Genomic DNA, 18,479 nt, shown 5'->3' with positions numbered 1-18,479 from the left:
ATGTTGTTAGTAGAATGGCTAAATAAAACATACTGAAAATACCAAGTGCTGGAGAGGATGTGGAACTAGTTTCACACATTGCTAGTGAGAATGTATACCAGTACATTCCACAGATAAAACATTTAGATGATCAGGGTTTGTCATCTGCACATTTATTGTAGAGGAATGAAAAGATATGTTCACACAAAACCCCATATGCAAGTTTCATAGTATCATTATTTATAAAAGTTGAAACCAGGAAACAATACGAATCTCTTAAGTGAATGGTGAAACAAACTGGCACATTGGTATGTATACTACTAACAAAAACAAAATGACTATTTAACTCAAATAAGTCTTAAGAGCAATTTACCAAGTAACAAAACCACAAAAAGCTTAATGTTCCCTGTTAATAAAAAATTATAAATTTGTATAAATACAATTTATTTATATAAAATGTATAAAATCCAGTTATGACTTTTATAACATTCATGAAATGACAAAATTAAACTGATGGAAAACGGTAAGAGGTTGACAGAGGTAGGACTGGATAGAGAGTATGAGCCTAAAAAGGTAGCATGAGGGAATCTTTTGATTAAGCAATTTTCCAGCATAGTTGTGGCTACATGACATTAAATAGGTAATAAAGCTTCTTAGAATAACAACTTTTAAAGTAAAAACACTAAAACCTAATGAAATACAAATAAGGTTAGAAGTTTTGTTAACAGCATACTATCAATGTTATTTTTCCTGGATCCAATAATAAAATATGGTTATATAAGATGTTTTTACTGGGAAAAGTTGAGTAAGGATATGAGAAGTCTCTAAACTTTGTAATTTTTTGTAAATCAAAATGAATTCAAATTAAACATTTTATAAAAATAACTTTGAAGGTGGTTTTGTAAAATATTTGGCCATACTTATAAATTTAGTTAAGCAAATACAAAGGTGTTATATTTATACATTTAAAATATCGTTTCCCTTTACGGTACTTCAGTATGCTAAAGTGAGGTTTAGAGCCAAAGGTAACAGCTAATCAAAAAACATGAGGTGGCTATAGAACTCTCTATAGAACATTCCTATATTGTATATAACAACAGAAATTAATCAGGGGTGCAGAAAGCAAACTACTTTTTAAAACTATGGAATTACTGACAAAGGCAACAAGAAAGGAGGTTCCAAGTATTGCCTGAAAATGCACATCAGATGAATCAATCATCTGATGTATAACGAGGTTAAACTTGTAACAAAAAGCACTCAAACATCATCACTTTCACAGAATTTCTTTCCTTTGTGATTTCTCTGATATCTGACTAAAAGTGTCCTACATTTAGCATGTTCATTAAGTTTTAATTTCTATATATTTTCCTGACCAATGATGGGGCAGAATGTACCCATGAAATCCTGCCATATACATATTGTCCTCTTAAAATTTTTCTCCAGTGTGAACTCTGGGGTCTTCTTTCTGGGTAAATGCTTTCCAATGGTCATATTTATTTATTTATTTTCCTTCATATTTCTATGAACAATGAGCTCACTGATGAACTGAGATGATCCTGACAATAAGTCTATCTTCCCACTGAAGACTTTGCTAGTCTCTGCATCCACAGAATTTGTTTTGGTAAACACTTTTCACATATATAATTAAGCTGGAAAGGCATCTCCATGTTGAATGTATCAGTTTTTCCAACATGCTTTTTTTTTTTTTCCTAACATGTTTTCACTGACAGAAAATGTGAGGTAAGGATCACTAAAGGCACTACCACAGTCGCTATATTTTTCCAGGCTTATCTCCTGGGCAAATTCCTTAATCTCCTCAGAGCACACAACTGACAAAAGGCAGTACCATGACTGCATTTCAATCTGCTAGAAATGCTGATGGCATTTCCAGTCACTGCATTAATAGGGTTTTCATTCTGGTTGAATTCACTCAATAGGAATGAGCTGTGACTCTCTTTTAAAGGACTTTCCAACTTGGCTGACTGCACTCATTTCTCTTAGATGCATTTTCTTATGTTTGACAAGGTTTGACAAGTGAGAGAAGGCTTTTTCACAGTCGCTGCATCCATAGGGTCTCTCTCCTGTGTGAGTTCTTTGATGGACATTGAGTACTGACTTTGTAGTGAAGGCTTTCCCACATTCCTTGCACTCATAGGGTTTCTCTCCTGTGTGAATTCTCTGATGGGTAATGAGACCATATTTGTGAGAATAGGGTTTCCCACACTCATTACATACAAATGGCGTCTTTCCTGTATGACATCTCTCATGCTGTATGAGGCATATCTTCTGGCTGAAGGCCTTACCACAGTCATTGCATTCATAGGGTTTCTCTCCTGTGTGAGTTCGCTGATGTATAATGAGAGTGCGTTTTGTGGTGAAGCCTTTTCCACACTCATCACATATGTACGACTTCTCTCCTGTATGAGTTCGCTGATGTATAATGAGTGTGCGCTTCACAGTGAAGCCTTTTCCACACTCACTGCATATATAAGATTTTTCTCCTGTATGTGATCGCTGATGAACAATGAGATTACTCTTCACAGTGAAGCCTTTTCCACATTCATCACATATATAGGGTTTCTCTCCAGTGTGAGTTCGCTGATGTACAACAAGATAACGCTTCATGGTGAAGCCTTTTCCACACTCACTGCATATATACGGCTTTTCTCCTGTGTGAGTTCGCTGATGCACAATGAGATTGCTCTTCACGGTGAAGCCTTTCCCACAGTTACTGCATACATAAGGTTTCTCTCCACTATGAGTTCGCTGATGTGCAATCAGATAGCGCTTCATGGTGAAGCCCTTCCCACATTCACTGCAAATATAGGATTTCTCTTCTGTATGGGTTTGCTGTGTGGTGAGACCGTGTTTCATCGTAGAGCCCTTTCTGTATTCATTGGTTAAAGAGAGTTTGTCTTGTGTTTGAGTTTTCTGATGTTTAGTGAGTATGACATTTGTGGACAAAGATTTCTCCGACGAATCATACCCATGGGATTGCTCTCCTGTATGAATGCTCTCATGGCAAAGTTGCTGTGACTTTCTGATGCAGTTTTTCTCACCTTCAATGTATGCTTGGGGTATCTCTATTTTGTGAACCCTCTGATACTTAAGGACTTGGAATTTAGTGATGTGTTTTGCACTTTCAGGGAATTTGGTTCCAGTGTACAACTGCTCATGATTACCATGCAGAAAGGACTTCTCATCTCTATTCAGCTCAGTGGAGTCCTTTACTTCATCTCTTCCTTTCTGGTTAACTAAACTTAAATTTGACTTCAAAGCTTTCCTACATAATTCCAACATGTGATTTCGCATAAGGGCTAGCTTTGTTTTGCTCAGGTGAATAGTATTTCTAAATGCATTCTGTTCACTCTTTAATGCATTTTGCTGCATGATCTTAAGATATCTTTGGTTTTGAGAGTGTTCTTGCAGACGACTGTCAACTTTCCCAATTCCTAGGGGAAAAAAAAATCTTTCATGAGAATATCTTAGGATAAAAGTGCTTAAAGATGATGTGGTGGGGACTGGCTCTTTATTGTCAACCACACAAACCCTGTATAAAAGAAAATTATAAAGATATAAGATGAAAAGGTATCAGATCTAAGAAGAAACAAGGAGTATATTTAAAGTGAAAAACCCACAAAGAAAAAGAGTTCTCATTTGGGGAGATGCATACGTGAAGGAGCTGTCTGGGTTTCCTCAGACAACCTCACAGCTGCGACTCCTTCTACTGATGACTAGAATATGACTTCTATAGCCACTCCCCTGCTGGTTCGCACTCACTCACCTGGACAGGTTCCATTCTGGAGTTCATCCTCTATTAGGCGTGGTTCTTCTCCATGTTCCAACTTTGGGAGTGCATTTGGTTTCTTAGTTTGATATCCTGTTCATGAGAAACAGTAAAAGATTTTGATATAGTGACTTGGGGTACGGTATGTGAAGATGGGAAAATACTACATTTTAGAGATAAAACGATTTCTCATATGTGGAGTAAAAGTTCTCTTTCAGCATAGAGGAAATTACACCCCTTTGTTTGGGGCCTGAAGGGTACTGAAAATCTGACTCTTCAGAACACCAGTGACTGCAAAGCTTTCATCAAGTGACAGAGGAAAGGCCAGTGACTGGACACCTCTAAGTGACACAGGAAACTATTCTTACCCAGTGACATCAGATTGTGATAGTTCTCCAACATCACATCCCGATACAGGTCTTTCTGATCAGGGGCCAGGAGCTGCCACTCCTCCCAATTGAACTCCACAGCCACATCCTCTGGTTTCAGCAATTCCTGTAATAACATAGTCCTGTTTAATACGATTCTACCTCCTTTTATTAAGATAGGAGATACACGAGGGAAGGTGTTCTAATTTTCACTATATAAGCAGCATCTATGTACTTTTCTCAAATATATTTTGGTAGAAACAAATCCTATCTTTCTATCTATGTAGTTTAGCACCTATTTCCAAATACAGAAATATGCAAATAACATTAGGACAAATAAAATATTCCAGCATTCTCATGAAATCTCACAGCCATCATGAGACTCAACTATGACCAGATTCCATATCCAGAATTTGCAAGATAGTATTTTAATAAATGTAAAAGAATAACAGAAACCACACAAGATATGTCTAAAGCAAAAAAGACTATTAAAGTTGATTAGAAGATTTGGAGAAAAATAGAAACTTGTAATAAACAAACATGCATACACACACATATGCAAAGAAAAACTCTAAAAAGCATTGAGACAAAAGACAGATTACCTATAACAGAACCAATAGAACGTGGAAAAGAATGGATTATCTTCAAGGTCTTGATTTTCGTGCCCAAAAGGCCAGACACGAAAGCCATTTGGTATTGAAATGCATGACTCTCCTCATGGAGTACTGGACGGCATTATATCCACCTGGTCACATTGTGTGACAGTACTCGAGAGTATTATCAACCAAGGAAGCTCATCTAAACTTCAGTGTCCAGAGTTTTTATTGAGGTTTCCTTATTTATGTAGGATTTATTGAATTGTCGACCACGTGGCTGGACTAAATCTCCAGGTCCTTCCCTTTCTGGAGTTCAGACTGATATCACATAGCTCAAAAGCCACAACCCTCTTGGGAGCATTTGAGATCTTGCTCCCTAGCATATGTCATCAGTTTGGATCAAATAAACTCATTTAAAAAAATCTCTACAGGTTCGGATGTTTCTTACATTGATAACCTATTACTCTATGTTACTGACATTCAATTCCACATCTTCACCTTAGACCTCTTCTCACCCTTCCAAATTCCAACTCTACCAAAAGCTCCATATATCCAATTAAATACAAGGGTAGGCAATATAAAATTAAGGATACATTTTCTTGAATCATATTGTCTGGGTTCAAATTCAGACTCTGCTTCTTAGTACCTATGAAGACCTGAACGAGTTACTTAAGCTTTCTGTGCTTTAACTTTTTCATCTGTAAAATGGAGATTACAGGAATACCTATTTTATTACCTAGTTGTGAGGGTTAAAGACTTAATTCACACAAAGTACTAGAATAAGCCTGGTACATAAATGCTCGGTAAATATTAGCTGTTGTTATCATCATTTACCCTTTCTTGCATAAATCTTGTTTTTCAGGCTGTTTTCTGTCTCAGTTAATGGTAGCAACATCGGCTCAATTATCCATACTAAAATCCTCACAGTTACCTTCTAACCTCTTTCTCCACTCAGCTATGCTTTATAACTAGTTTCCACCAACTACATAAATATTTCATCTTATTCTGGTCACAATGTAGCCAATTTTTTTCCTTACCTTTGATCAAGTGGCCCTGTTGTCTTCCCCAACTGCTCAGAAATTCTGGAAACACACCATATATTTTAATTCACTGTGTGCTTGTAAAAGTTCTCTGTGCCTCAGTATCTCATCTACCTCATCTTATTTATCAAAATTCTATTTATTTTTTAAGCACCAGTTAAAACAGCATGAAAGTAAGTCATCTCTTTCATATCTCCATTCCTTGAGAAAGATGACAGATAAATAGATAATAGGTACTTGTTTATAGCCCTATAATTGATTAGATTGTGAAGTTTCCCAATTTTGGACTATGATATCCATATTTGTATTTCTAGCCCCTAACAGAGTTTCTGACACATATTAAGTGCCCTATGAAATTTTATTGAATAAATCAATGTTCCTCCCAAGTGTCCGATGCCTATCTCTGTCTCTTTCTACGCTTATGGAATCTATTGCAGAAATGTTTTTCCTATTAACCTCACTCTTCTATTTTCACTGCTTTCCCTAGTTCAGGACTGCATCACCATCGGCTAAGATTATAACAAGAGCATCCAACTAAATCACCAGCTTTAGTTTCTCCTCTTTCAAAGCCATCCATGATACGTTCCTACCACTGATATCTTTATTCACAACAGATTCCACAGTATTCTATTGCTCAGAACATTTTGGTCTCCCCTTATCTAGAGAGCAAAAGGCAAACCTTTCAGCACTGTTCCTTCTAACTCCCCATCCAGCTTTATTTCAGATATCTTCCCTTCCCTACCCACCACATACATACATGCTACACGCCAGCATCCTGAACTATTGGTTATTCCTTTAACCTAGAATGCTCATACTCCATCATGTTTGTATATTCTCCATCTGTCAAAACCAACTAGAATGGCCCCTCTTCCATAAAGCCTTGCACAAGCCCTGCCCTGCCCGCCTTGAGCATAAAATGACCTAGTAAACTGTTTCTAAAGAAAAAAAATACAGTACAATGACAAGATGCCACTTTTACAATTAGGCTATATATGATCCATCTTGCTAAGAGAATCGTCTTTTGGTAACTTTGATGAAACAAGTTGGCATTTTGGGAAGGTCCACCTGGCAAAGAACTAAGACTGGTCTTGCATGAGCAGACAGGTAGAACCTGAGGATCCCATTTTGTCAGCCATTCTGTAAATGAATCCTGCCAATGGCCATGTAAACGAGCTTAAAAGTGCATCCTTTCCCACTTGAGCCTTCGGCTCAGACTCCACCCTGTCTGACATCTTGATTGCAGCCTCACGAAAGACTGTGAAACAAAGTACCCAGAAGTAATATGACAAAAAATTAATAGTTGGTCTTTGTCCTTAGTTCCTGGTAGAATAGGTCCTGAAATGCTTAGAATCTCCAGTGATAAGTACTTTTTGTATGCAAATGAGATGACTGGTAGGGGACAGGGGTTTGGTTAGTTTCTGGATGGGGATTGCTTGCCAGAGGAACGAAACATTGATTAAAGGGTTGGAACTTGCAACCCTATCCCAGCAACCTCCAGAGAGGAAAGAGAGGCTGGAGATCGAGTTCAATCCCAACAGCCAATGATTTAATCCACCATGCCTAAGTAATGAGATCTCCATAAAACTACAGGTCTAGCAAGCTTCCAAGTAGTTGAACATACTGAGGAACTGAAAGAGTGGCACGCCTCCATTCTCTGCCCGATGCATCTCTCGCACTTGAGCGTTTCTCAGTTGTACCATTCATAACAAACCTATATATGTAAGTGGAGTGCTTTCCTGAGTTCTCTGAGTTGTTCTAGCAAATTATCGAACCTGAGGAAGGAACTGTGGAAACCCTAGATTTATAGCCAGTCAGTCAGAAGTACAGGAAGCCCAGAACTTGTAACTAGCATCTGCATCTGATATGGGGGTCAATCTTGCAGGCCTGAAGCTTTAAATCTGTGTAATCTGACGCTAACTCTTTAATGTCAGAGAGTTGGAGAAGTAGTATTAGAAAAGAGACCATATATTTGTTGTCAGGAAGAAAAAAACTTCTCATTTGGTGGCAGAGGTGTTGTGGGTAAAAACAACATGGACCAGCTAAGCCATGCCAATATTACTGATCCGCAGATAAGAACCATGCATTTGAAGTTGCTAAGTTTTGGAGCAATTTGTTAGGCACCTGTTGGGGGAAAACTCACTTTCATTTTCCTTTACACACTCACACAGAATGTGTGAGCTTTCCATACCAAGGAATTCTGCCACTGACTGCCTGGAGTGAGCGCAGACCCAACAGGTTAAGGGCTCAGTCCTGCAAGATTGCTCCTACTTCAGACACTGATCACAAGCAGTGGGTCTCCAGGTAACCTACTGTCCGAGTTGACTACAAATTGGAGGTTCCCACAACCTACTCCTTGGGCTTGATCATTTGCTAGAACAGCTCACAGAACACAGAGCTATGAGACGCAAAGTGACAGCTAACGTAACCCATAGTGTCTCCCACACTCACATGTTGTGTTCCAATATTTGTTAGTGTGACACCACCCCCCAGAACAATATATTTCTGATCCCACTTTGCCCTGATTTTGAACTCAGTCTAAGTTAATTTCTCCCAAAACCCAATTATTCCAATTTAGACTTCTTTTATTTTTTGAAATGATTTTTTTCAAATGACCACAAATCTGTCAGGAAACAAAGGAAAGGTGTAACAAACCAAAAATTACCTGGGCCGCCATCATTTTCTTCTGTGTTCAGGAAATAATGAGTAACATGGATGTCTTTTGCCTCTTCTGTATCTGCCATGAAGTTCTTAGAGTCAGAAATTGTGGTGTCCAGTTAAAGCTGTCTCCAGAAATGATGAAACCCAAGTCCAAAATCCTCCTCTTCCTTCCCTCATTTCTTCACTTGATGTCTCTGCTCATGGGGAGCCAGGACCCGTGAGCTGAAGAGCAAAAGGACTTTGAGTGGACATTCCCTCTGGGCTCAGATGTTGTCACTGCTACTACGTATTTACCTTAAATAAAGGACCCCAATATTTCCAACTGTTCCTTTACTTGGTGACCCAGAAGCTTTCACACTCTAGAGCAATGTCTATAATGGAACATAAGCCAGTTTGGCAGTTTCTTACAAAACTTAAATATATTCTTACCATATAATCCAATGACCACATGCCTTGGTATTTATCAAAATGAGCTGAAAACACGTCCACAAAAAACCTGATCATAAATGTTTATAGCACCTTTATCTATCTAGACAACAGAATATTATTCTGTAGTAAAAAGAAATGAGCTATCAAGAAAAGGAAAGACAAGAAGAAACCTTAAATACATGTTAAGTGAAAGAAGCCAGTCTTAAAAGGCTACAGATTGTATGATTCCAACGATATGACATTCTGGAAAAGGCAAAACTAATGAGACAGTAAAAAAAAATTACTGACTGCCAGGAGATACAGGGAGGGAAAAGATGAATGGGCAGAACCCAGAGTATTTTTAGAGTAGTCAAACTATTCTGTGTGATACTAAATGATGAATACATGTCATTATACACTTGTTAAAAACCATAAAACATATAACACTAAGAGCAAATCCTAATGCAAATTACATACTTTGGGTGATAATGTGTTAATATGTTAATTGATTGTAACAAACCCACTACTCTGGTGCAGGACGTTGACAGTGGGGAAGGTTGTGCTTGTAGGGAAAAGGGAGTATATGGAATCTCTGCGTGCTTCTCACGCAACGTTGCTGTGAATTTAAAATTGCTCTAAAAAATGAAGTCATAGCTATAGCTATACTCATACATACACACACTACCTTGCAGAAAACATAGGAGACATTTCTCATGCCCTTGGGTTAAGCAGAGAATTCTTAGACATGTCATTAAACCAGCAGATCATAAACAAAATGAAAACAGGCTCATAGATACAGAGAGCAAACAGGTGATTGCTAGATAGGAGAGGGTGGGGAAACTGGGTGAAAAAGGTGAAAGGATTAAGAAGTACAAATTAGTAGTTACAAAACAGTCATGGGGATGTGGAGTAGAGCATAGTGAATACAGTAAATAATATTGTAATGGCGATGGACAGTGCCAGGTGAGTACTGGAGTAATTGGAATCACTCGATAAATGATATAAATGTCTAACCAAAGTGCTGTACACCTGAAACTAATAAAAAATTAAATTAAATTAAAAAGATATTACAAAGGAAAAAGAAAGGTAACATACAGATGGGGAGAAAATATTTGTAAATCGTATATCTGATAAAGGACTTCTATACAAATGTATAAATAACTCTGTAAATGATTTGTTAAGAAAACAAACTCGTTTATAAAATGAGAAAAAACTCAAATAGACATTACTCTTGAGAAGACATATGAATGTCTAGGAGCATATAAAAAATGATCGCTATCTGTCATTAGGAAAATAAAGATGATAATGAAATTCTACTACATACCAACTAAAAAGACTATGATCAAAAAGACTAACGACTGCAAATGTTAATAAGAATGCGGAGGAACTGGAACTCTCACTCAATAATGGTGGAAATGTAAAGTGGTAAAGGCACTTTGGAAACTTTTAAAAACGTTACACATACACTTATCTCATGAACTAGCCATGCCACTCAGAGAAATTTAACGAACAGAAAGGAAAACATGTCCAAATTGTGCTGGAATGTATGTAGCAACATTATTCATAAGTCTCAAACTAAGAACAATTTCACTGAGTTTGGTCAGCAAAATAACCAAAGATCAGAGGATATTTCCCAACTCATTTTAAGAGACCATTTAGTTTTTAAAAACTTACTACTATTTACAATGCCATCAAAAAATGTGAAATACTTATAAAAAAATTACCGAAAATGTAATTTTAAGATTTTAATAGATACCTTGCTCATATCAGAAAATGAACCATTTTCTCACATGAACCAAATAGACCATTCTCCAGAATTGGTCTATAGAGTCATAAAATCCCAACCATAATCACAGCAAGTTTTTCTGTAGAAACTGAAAGCATCGTTATTAAATTCAGAAATGCAAAGGGTCTAGAATAGCCAAACAACTGTGAAAAAGAATGAGGTTGGTGAGTTGATACTACCCGATTTCAAGAATTTTTACTGAGCTATGGTAATAAGACGGGATGCTAGTCATGTCAAAATCAACAAAGAATGGACTCTATGACAGAGTCCAGAATAAGATTCACGCATATATGGTTAACTGACATTTTACAAAGGTGCGAAGGTGCTACAGTGGAGAGAGGAAAGGCTTTTCAGTGAATGTTGTCGGAACAAGTATACATGCATATACAAAAACAGAAACAAGAAAAAAAGAACTTGAAGCCAACATTGCACTATATACATAACTCAAAATGGAAAATAAACCTAAATGAAACCCTTAAAAAAAAAACCCTCCAAACTTCTAGAAAAAAAATAGGAGAAAATCCCTGATCTTTGGTTAGGCAAAGATTTCTTAGGTATAACACTGTGAAGAGCGGATTGTAAGCTGACAAGGTCCTTACAGTCTGCGAGGGCAACCAAGGGTACCTCGCCTCTGCAAACTCCTTCTGAGAACAAGAAAGTACAGATGCAGCCACAGGCAGCCAAACAAGCTGAAGGTCATGATACAATATGGTTTGGCAAAAGTAGAAGAAACAGTGTTGTTACACCTAAGGGAAACTGCTTATGCCAACTAGTATGTTCTTGTATAAAAGCACCTTGCGAAAATAAAACTGCACCACTGTCCACCACCAGTGGGCAGTGGACCTTCTGGTCTCAGCTTTCTGTCTTCTTTCTTTTCATCTCCCACCATTCCCACTCAGGTATATTTTCCAGAGCCACGCTGGACGTGGCAGGATTTACCACTTGCTGGATGTGGCACCCCACCAAAAGAATAATTCATTTTTTTAAAAGTTCATACATTGGACTTCATAAAAACTAAATCCACCAGCTCTTCAAAACACATTGCTTAGAAAACGCTGAAAGGCAAGTCAAAGACTAGGAGAAAATCTTGGCAAAGTACATAACTGGTAAAGAATGATCTGTACCCAGAATGTACAAAGAATTCTCAAAAATCAACAAGAAAATACAACAGAAAATTGCAAAAGACCTAAACAGGTACCTCACCAAGGAATATATGGATGATAAATAAGCACATGAAAAGATGTTCAACATTGTTAGCCATTGTTAGGTAAATACAAATGAAAAGCACAAGGGGGTAAAAAAAAATAAAACAAAAAAGCACGAGATACTGCTTCATACATATTAGAACGACTAAAAACAGATTGACGGTATGAAGTGTTGGAAAGGAAGTAAAGACACCGAATAACCCATGACTGAGCCATTCGACTCGTAGATTTTTACCCATGATACTGGAAAACATATGTAAATATAGCCTTGAACATGAGTGTTCAGAGCTTTATTTGTAGTAGCTAAAAATCAAAAACACAATTGTCCATCAATGGGTGACTTAAGAAACTCATCAGAATAAATGGGTATTCCTACAATGGAATACAAAGCAACAAAAAGGAACTATTGATACAGACAGAGATGAATCTTAAAATATTAATGTTGATGGAAACAAATCAGAATAAAAAGTGAGTATATACAGTATGATTTCATTTTTAAAATCTTTTAAAAATATAAACTTTAGTAATGAAAAACAGATCCGTGGTTGCTTGGGGAAGGGAGAGGAAATATGAGAGAGATGGATTTAGAAGGGGTACAAAGAAACTTCTAGAGGTGATGGTTATGTTCACCGTCTTCATTATGGTGGTAGTTTCATGAATATATATATCCAATTTACCAATCTGTACGATTTAAGTATATATAGCTTATTATATTCAATTTTGCCTCAATAAATGACTTAATTTTTTTTATTATTATTTTTTAGGCGAGGTAGGCCTTGGTTGACCTCACAGTTTGCAAGGACCTTGTCAGCTTACAATCCCTTACTTTATTTTTTACGCTTACAGCACCTGGTCTTCCTAGGTGGTCTCCTATCCAAGTACTAAACAGGCCTGACCCTGTTTAGCTTCTGAGATCAGAAGGGATCAGGCTTGTTCAGGGTAGCATGACCGTAGACTCAATAAATCACTTTAAAAAGGGGAAGCTTAGTAATAATGATAATATAGACCTCAAAAATATGCTAAATGAAAAAAAGCAACAATACTATACATATTTTATGACTTTATGTGAAATGTCCAGAAATTGCAAATTAAGAGAGGCAGGAAGATGATCACTGGTTACGCACAGCTGTGGGTAGGAGTGGAGGCTGAGTATATAGAGGACAAAGACTATTGAGGATGACGAAATTATTTTAAAATTAGATTGTGCTGATGGTCGAACAATTCTAGAAATTCAGTTAAAATCCCCGCCACGTATACTTACACATGGTGAATTTTGTGGTATGTAAATTAAACCTCAATAAAACTAACAACAATAGACTTCCTTTTCTATAGTAAAAAAAGGAAACGGAAAAAAACACCAATTGTAATTGCAAAAAAGTGTAAAGGAAAAAAATTTTGCTAAAAATAGACATAGCCAGAAATCTCTGAAATCAAAATAAGGGGGGGGGGGCACAATTTTTAAGTGGAGTAGGAGAATCTGTGTAATCAGAAAATCAAAATGGGTTACTTAAATTATAATACTTTTGAGTACTTTATCATTGTTACTTAAATAAATGAATACATCTGATTCCAGACACCAAACCTGTGCTGACACTATTGCAATGATTAAAAAATGTATACTATCATCTCATATGCAAATATGTTGAAAAATAAGAAATTAAGTGATACAATTGATTATTCTTATATTTATACAGATTATCCCACATGTAGAAAACAAAATACAATTTTGAAAAAAAGGTTTCTCACTGCGGAACAGAATATAAGGTAAAGAAAGTGCTTTTTCGTGACTCAGAATAACCGTCAGGGGAAATATCCAAAATAAATACAGTAAACTTGGAGGCAAGAACAACAAAAATTACATCTTTTAACATTAAACGTATCACTAGGTTACTCGGAACCACACAGAATTTTGTGGCGACAGTGAGAAAAGTGGTGATGCGGGAGACACAGACGTTTTTAGTGAGGTCTGGAAGGACGGACTTGAACTTGAAGGAGGGTTCGGATTAAGGAAACGATGTCTTCCAGTCTGTTTCCAGCATTCAAAGTTTAAGGCCGAACTTAGTGACTGTCCAGGGCCCTGACCGTCTCAACAGTGACAGTCCCCGCGTCTCTATGATTGAGTTCTATAATGAATGCAATGTGAAACCCCGACCTGCCCCAGAAACCAACAGGGACATTCCGTAACCCGGGCTTCCCCGACACAAACTTCCCGCCCCGGCTCTCAAGCCCTGAGTCCCGCAGGCCAAGAGATCCACGTGGACCTGAAACCCTGCCGGAGTCGGACTCGCGGCGGATGATTTCTTCGGACTTTGGTTACTGCCTGTCACAGGCCCTGTCACTAACGCTCAGACTCGTGACCGAAAAAATCCCAACCGCGGTGCTCCACGAACGCTCACGTATCACGGACGCCGCAGGCCGTGACTCGTGAATCCGAGCCCAGCGCTCGACTCACCTGATCCCGAGACTCTCCGGTGACACCACTGGCGGCGACAAAGGCTGAATCCTCGCTAGAAACCACTTGCTATGTGGTTCCGCGCCTTCGCGGTCCCTAGGGACGCTGACCGGCAGGCACCAGAGTCCCGCGAGGACCTCGGAGCATGGCGGGACTTCCAAGTTCTATCGCGGGCCCCGCGCTGTGACGTAACGTGGCCACGCCCATCCGGACGTTTGTGACGGGAAGGGCCATAACGGCTACAGGGAGAAATCCCAGTCATTCGTGGCCACCTCGATGCTTTTACCTCGAGGTGGGGACGGTCTACAATGCTGTGCTAATTGCGTAAGATTTCCGAGGTCGATGCCTATCCGAGGCCAACGTGGCGCGCTTAGCGGCTGGGAAACCAGGAAAGATGGCGGCGCCCTTTCTGCACTGTGGCATTGAGACGTTACTCTGGGGCACCAGGGCGCGGCCATCTTAGACCAAGGCAGGTGTCCGTACGGCAGAGATGGGCTCAGAGCTCGGAAAACTTGTAGACGCCGAGATGTCTTTGGAGAGGCGGCGGCCACGGCTGACAAAAGCAGTGGTCCTTTAAAGTTTTAAGTCTGGGTGGAGGGGGATTGTGGCGCGGCGTGGGTAAGGCCTTTGTAGTTCGTAAGGAAGTAAGACTGCCATTGAAAGTGCGGAACCAAAAGGGCGGAGCATAAATATGCACAGAAAACGCCAATACCCACGTTGGAGTGGATACTTAGCTCTCTCTAGTTGGGAAAGGGATGAAGTGAAGGTCCAAATGTATGTTTCCTTTCAAAAATGAAATTATGAGATAATGCAATTATTATACTTCGCATACATAGTTCCTAAGTAGAAAAGAACGCACTTAAAAATGTTATTTTTATGCAGGCGAGAGGGGTTTAATTGTAGAGGATTTAAGTAGATACCCCCTTTTTAAAAGGCACCAATTAAAATTTTGTATTCTCTTTGACCTGGAACCAATTAAAATTTTGTGTTCTCTTTGACCTAGCAGTTCTAATTCTAGTTGATTGGTAAACATTTTTCTTAATAGTAATCACAGTGGCTTTTCTAATTAAAAAAAGGGAAAACCACGATAGATGAATTATGGAACATCCACTCGGCATAATAGTTTATAGCAATTAAAAAGAATGTACTACTATTGTCAGTGTAAATAAGGAAAGATAACTATTCAGAGGACAAAAAACAGATCTACAGGATAGTATGTATGTTACAATACTGTTTGGGGAACAAATCATACACGTTTGCTTTTTGAAAATTGCGACTGGTTAAATAAAACATTTCCTTTGTGCAGAGGGTAGACAATGTAAGAAGTCTTCACATTCCCGAGGTTTGCAAATCTCCATTGTTCATCTTTGTATAACTATGTATTACGTTAATATTTTCAAAAGATGTTGATTTTACATAAGTTTCAGAAGAATATCTCATGATGTAGATATTCATAATACAACCTTATTCATAATAGTCTTGTTTTTCTTCATAAAAATATACTTACATTCATTAAAATTTGGGGGAAAATATTTTTTAACAATGCTTGGCTCTTAGGTACAATTATAGGTGATTTAAGATTTCTTCATTTGCTTATATGTTTTCTAATTTCTATACATTAAGAATTTATTTTTTTCTGTAATTTCTAAATAGTAAGAGCATTATATTACTTTCAAGGACTACATTTCAGTTCCATTCTTCTGGGATGTCAAGCTCTGAGAGGTGAGTTCAGAATCTGGTCCAGAGAGCTCAGGGCAGCCTGGGCATGCTGGGACCCTAACTGATCAGTTTCAGGAATGAGCGGATCTGACCTTTCCATGGCAGCATGTGTAGGTTCACAGAAGGATAAGAAATGGAAAGGATCCAAGTGCCTGGGTGGCAGCACTCATGTCCAGCTCGTTGCTTTATTTCCCCAGAATCCATCCTGTTACAGTGTCAGGGTGGTGACGGCAGCACTAATGCAGGATTCAGGGCAGCTATGTTCCAACTTAAATATATATCAGAAAGCTCACTTTATAAACCCAGAGTCCCAGACCGTAGCCCGAGAGGTTCTGGTTTAGGCAGTTGGGGGTGCAAAACAAGAATTTATATCTTTTATAAGCTTCTAGAAGAATCCTGAGGCAGGAAACAGCCCTAGAGTGTTTCTGGCTTACAAACACTTGGGCTGGCTCCCATCAGTACAGTTAGGTCTTAGTTCTAATTACATCTGCCCAGAAAACCCTTTTTTTAAACCCTTAACTACATACAACTTCATTACAGTTTATGTGTTAGGCTTCATATATCTTTATAGCACTTTTCAGAACTGACAGTCTATTATGTATTTATTTTACTCAGTCTCCTTCACTGCACTGTGTGCTCCATAAAGGCTGTGACTGTGTTCACTGATGTGGCCCTAGTGTCTAAAGGAGTGGCTGGTATCATGTAGATGCTCAAGAAAATATTTTTAAAAGAGTAAATTACTCAATATGGAGTTGGGGATCTAATTCTGCCAAAACAGTGTATGGCAAGTGTCCGTTTCTTTTGCTATAAGCAAGACTCACCATTTGTAAACTGGACTGAATATGTTTATTATATCAAAGGAAATAACTTTGGTTCGAGACAAGACAAGCTCTACTGCTAGGAAGACTAAGAATTTGTTATCAGCACACCTGCCCCAAAAGAACTGATAACAGAAGGACTGACAAAAAGGAAAGAATGGAAACAATTGCAACATCGGGAATGAAGAAAAAGACATGGAAAAGGTAAATATATCATCAAACACAATAGGCTATTCTCCTTTGGAGTTTTTAAAATTATGTTTGATGGCCGAAAGCAAAAATGACAACTTTATCCAGTATCATTCTCAGTGTATGTAGAAATGTTGAACATTATTCGTTGTTAGAGAAAGGGAAGTTAAGGCCACTGTTATATGCTACCACACACCTGATAGGACAGCTAGAGTCAATTATGACAGTGCCAAGTGCTGGAAAGGTCACGGAACAATCGGACATTCATACACTCCTAGTGGGAACGTAAATGGGTATAGCCTCTGAAAAACTTTGTCAGTTTCTTATACAATTAAACACTAGCTTAGCATGTGGCTCCTGGGTATGTATCCCAGAGAGACAAAATTTATGTTCACACAAAATTGGCTACACATTTGTTTATACTATTTCTGTTGATACTAGTGAAACACTGAAAACAACCCAAATGTCTATCAACAGTGAATGGATAAGAAAACTGTGGTACGTCCATACCAAAGAGTACTACTCAGTAACAAAAAGGAAAAGTGTAAACCCAACAAATTGAATCTTAAACAATTTACTGAGAGGAGGTTAAAAGCCTAGCGCAAAGGTTACACACCGTATAACTCCATTTTAATAGCATTCTTGAAATGACAAAATTAGAGTGATGGAGTACTATCAGTGGTCACCATAAGTCAGGGTTTGGGGAACAGTGTGACTATACTGGGATAGCAGGAGGACATCTCTTTGGGTTGGCACAACTCTGCCTCCTGATTGTGGTGAGATTTACAGAAATCTGTATATGTGATAAAATTTCTTAGAACTCTACACCAGAAAGCAAAAACAAACAAAAACACACAAATGAAAGCATGACTAGTGAAACCTAAATAACGTATAAGTTTACTTAACAGTATTGTACCAATGTCATTTTATTGGTTTTGATGATGTATGATGATTATGTAAGATAATATCACTGAAGAAGCTGAGTAAAGGTTCTCAGGAACTTTGCATATTTTGTAAAGTCTTGTGAGTATAAAATGATTTCAAACCAAATTTTAGAAAAATCATATTTAAGATGTTTTTGTAAACTAATGCTACTTATAAACTTGGATAAATACATCCAAATATGTTGAATATTTTTGAGTATATTCTGTTTACCTTTGAAGTCCATAGTAGACTGAGAGGGACAAGTTTAGAACCTAATAAATGCAAGAGCTAGTCATAAAATGATATGGGGTGAGCTCAGAACACTCCTGCTTTGTATATGACATTACAATTTAATCAGTGATAAGAACTGCCTACTTCAAAACTATAGAATCATTGAGACTATGGTTCAAGGTATCCTGTCCCAGAATGGATGCCAGGTATATAATAAATTTAGACTTGTGATAGAAAATTCAAGTATACCCCATTTTCATGTGGCTTCTCTCTTTCATGAATTCTCTGATATTCTGCTAAAGTGACTCCACATTTAGCG

General features: G+C 38.0%; 1 protein-coding gene, 1 long non-coding RNA gene and 1 pseudogene across 2 annotated transcripts; 1 reads left to right on the top strand and 2 right to left on the bottom strand.

Moving 5' to 3' along the window:
* Nucleotides 1–132: 132 nt before the first annotated feature.
* Nucleotides 133–14,409, bottom strand: ZNF614 (zinc finger protein 614). Its single transcript, XM_016125608.2, is given in 6 exon segments — nucleotides 133–1,968; nucleotides 1,970–3,431; nucleotides 3,764–3,859; nucleotides 4,135–4,261; nucleotides 8,433–8,650; nucleotides 14,280–14,409. Coding segments are annotated over 5 exon segments (1,902 nt in total). The 5' UTR covers nucleotides 8,448–8,650; nucleotides 14,280–14,409; the 3' UTR covers nucleotides 133–1,766.
* On the bottom strand, nucleotides 12,665–12,783 carry LOC118611592 (annotated as a pseudogene).
* Nucleotides 14,410–14,542: 133 nt separating the features above from the next.
* Nucleotides 14,543–18,403, top strand: LOC118611471. The gene is made up of 2 exons (XR_004954479.1): nucleotides 14,543–16,001; nucleotides 16,859–18,403. It is a non-coding gene; the product is annotated as an uncharacterized LOC118611471 (long non-coding RNA).
* The last annotated feature ends 76 nt before the right edge of the window (nucleotides 18,404–18,479 follow it).

The sequence above is a fragment of the Rousettus aegyptiacus genome, unplaced genomic scaffold (genome assembly GCF_014176215.1).
Source record: "Rousettus aegyptiacus isolate mRouAeg1 unplaced genomic scaffold, mRouAeg1.p scaffold_m13_p_14, whole genome shotgun sequence".
Classification (NCBI taxonomy): domain Eukaryota; kingdom Metazoa; phylum Chordata; class Mammalia; order Chiroptera; family Pteropodidae; genus Rousettus; species Rousettus aegyptiacus.
This window is presented reverse-complemented; position numbering and strand designations above follow the sequence as displayed.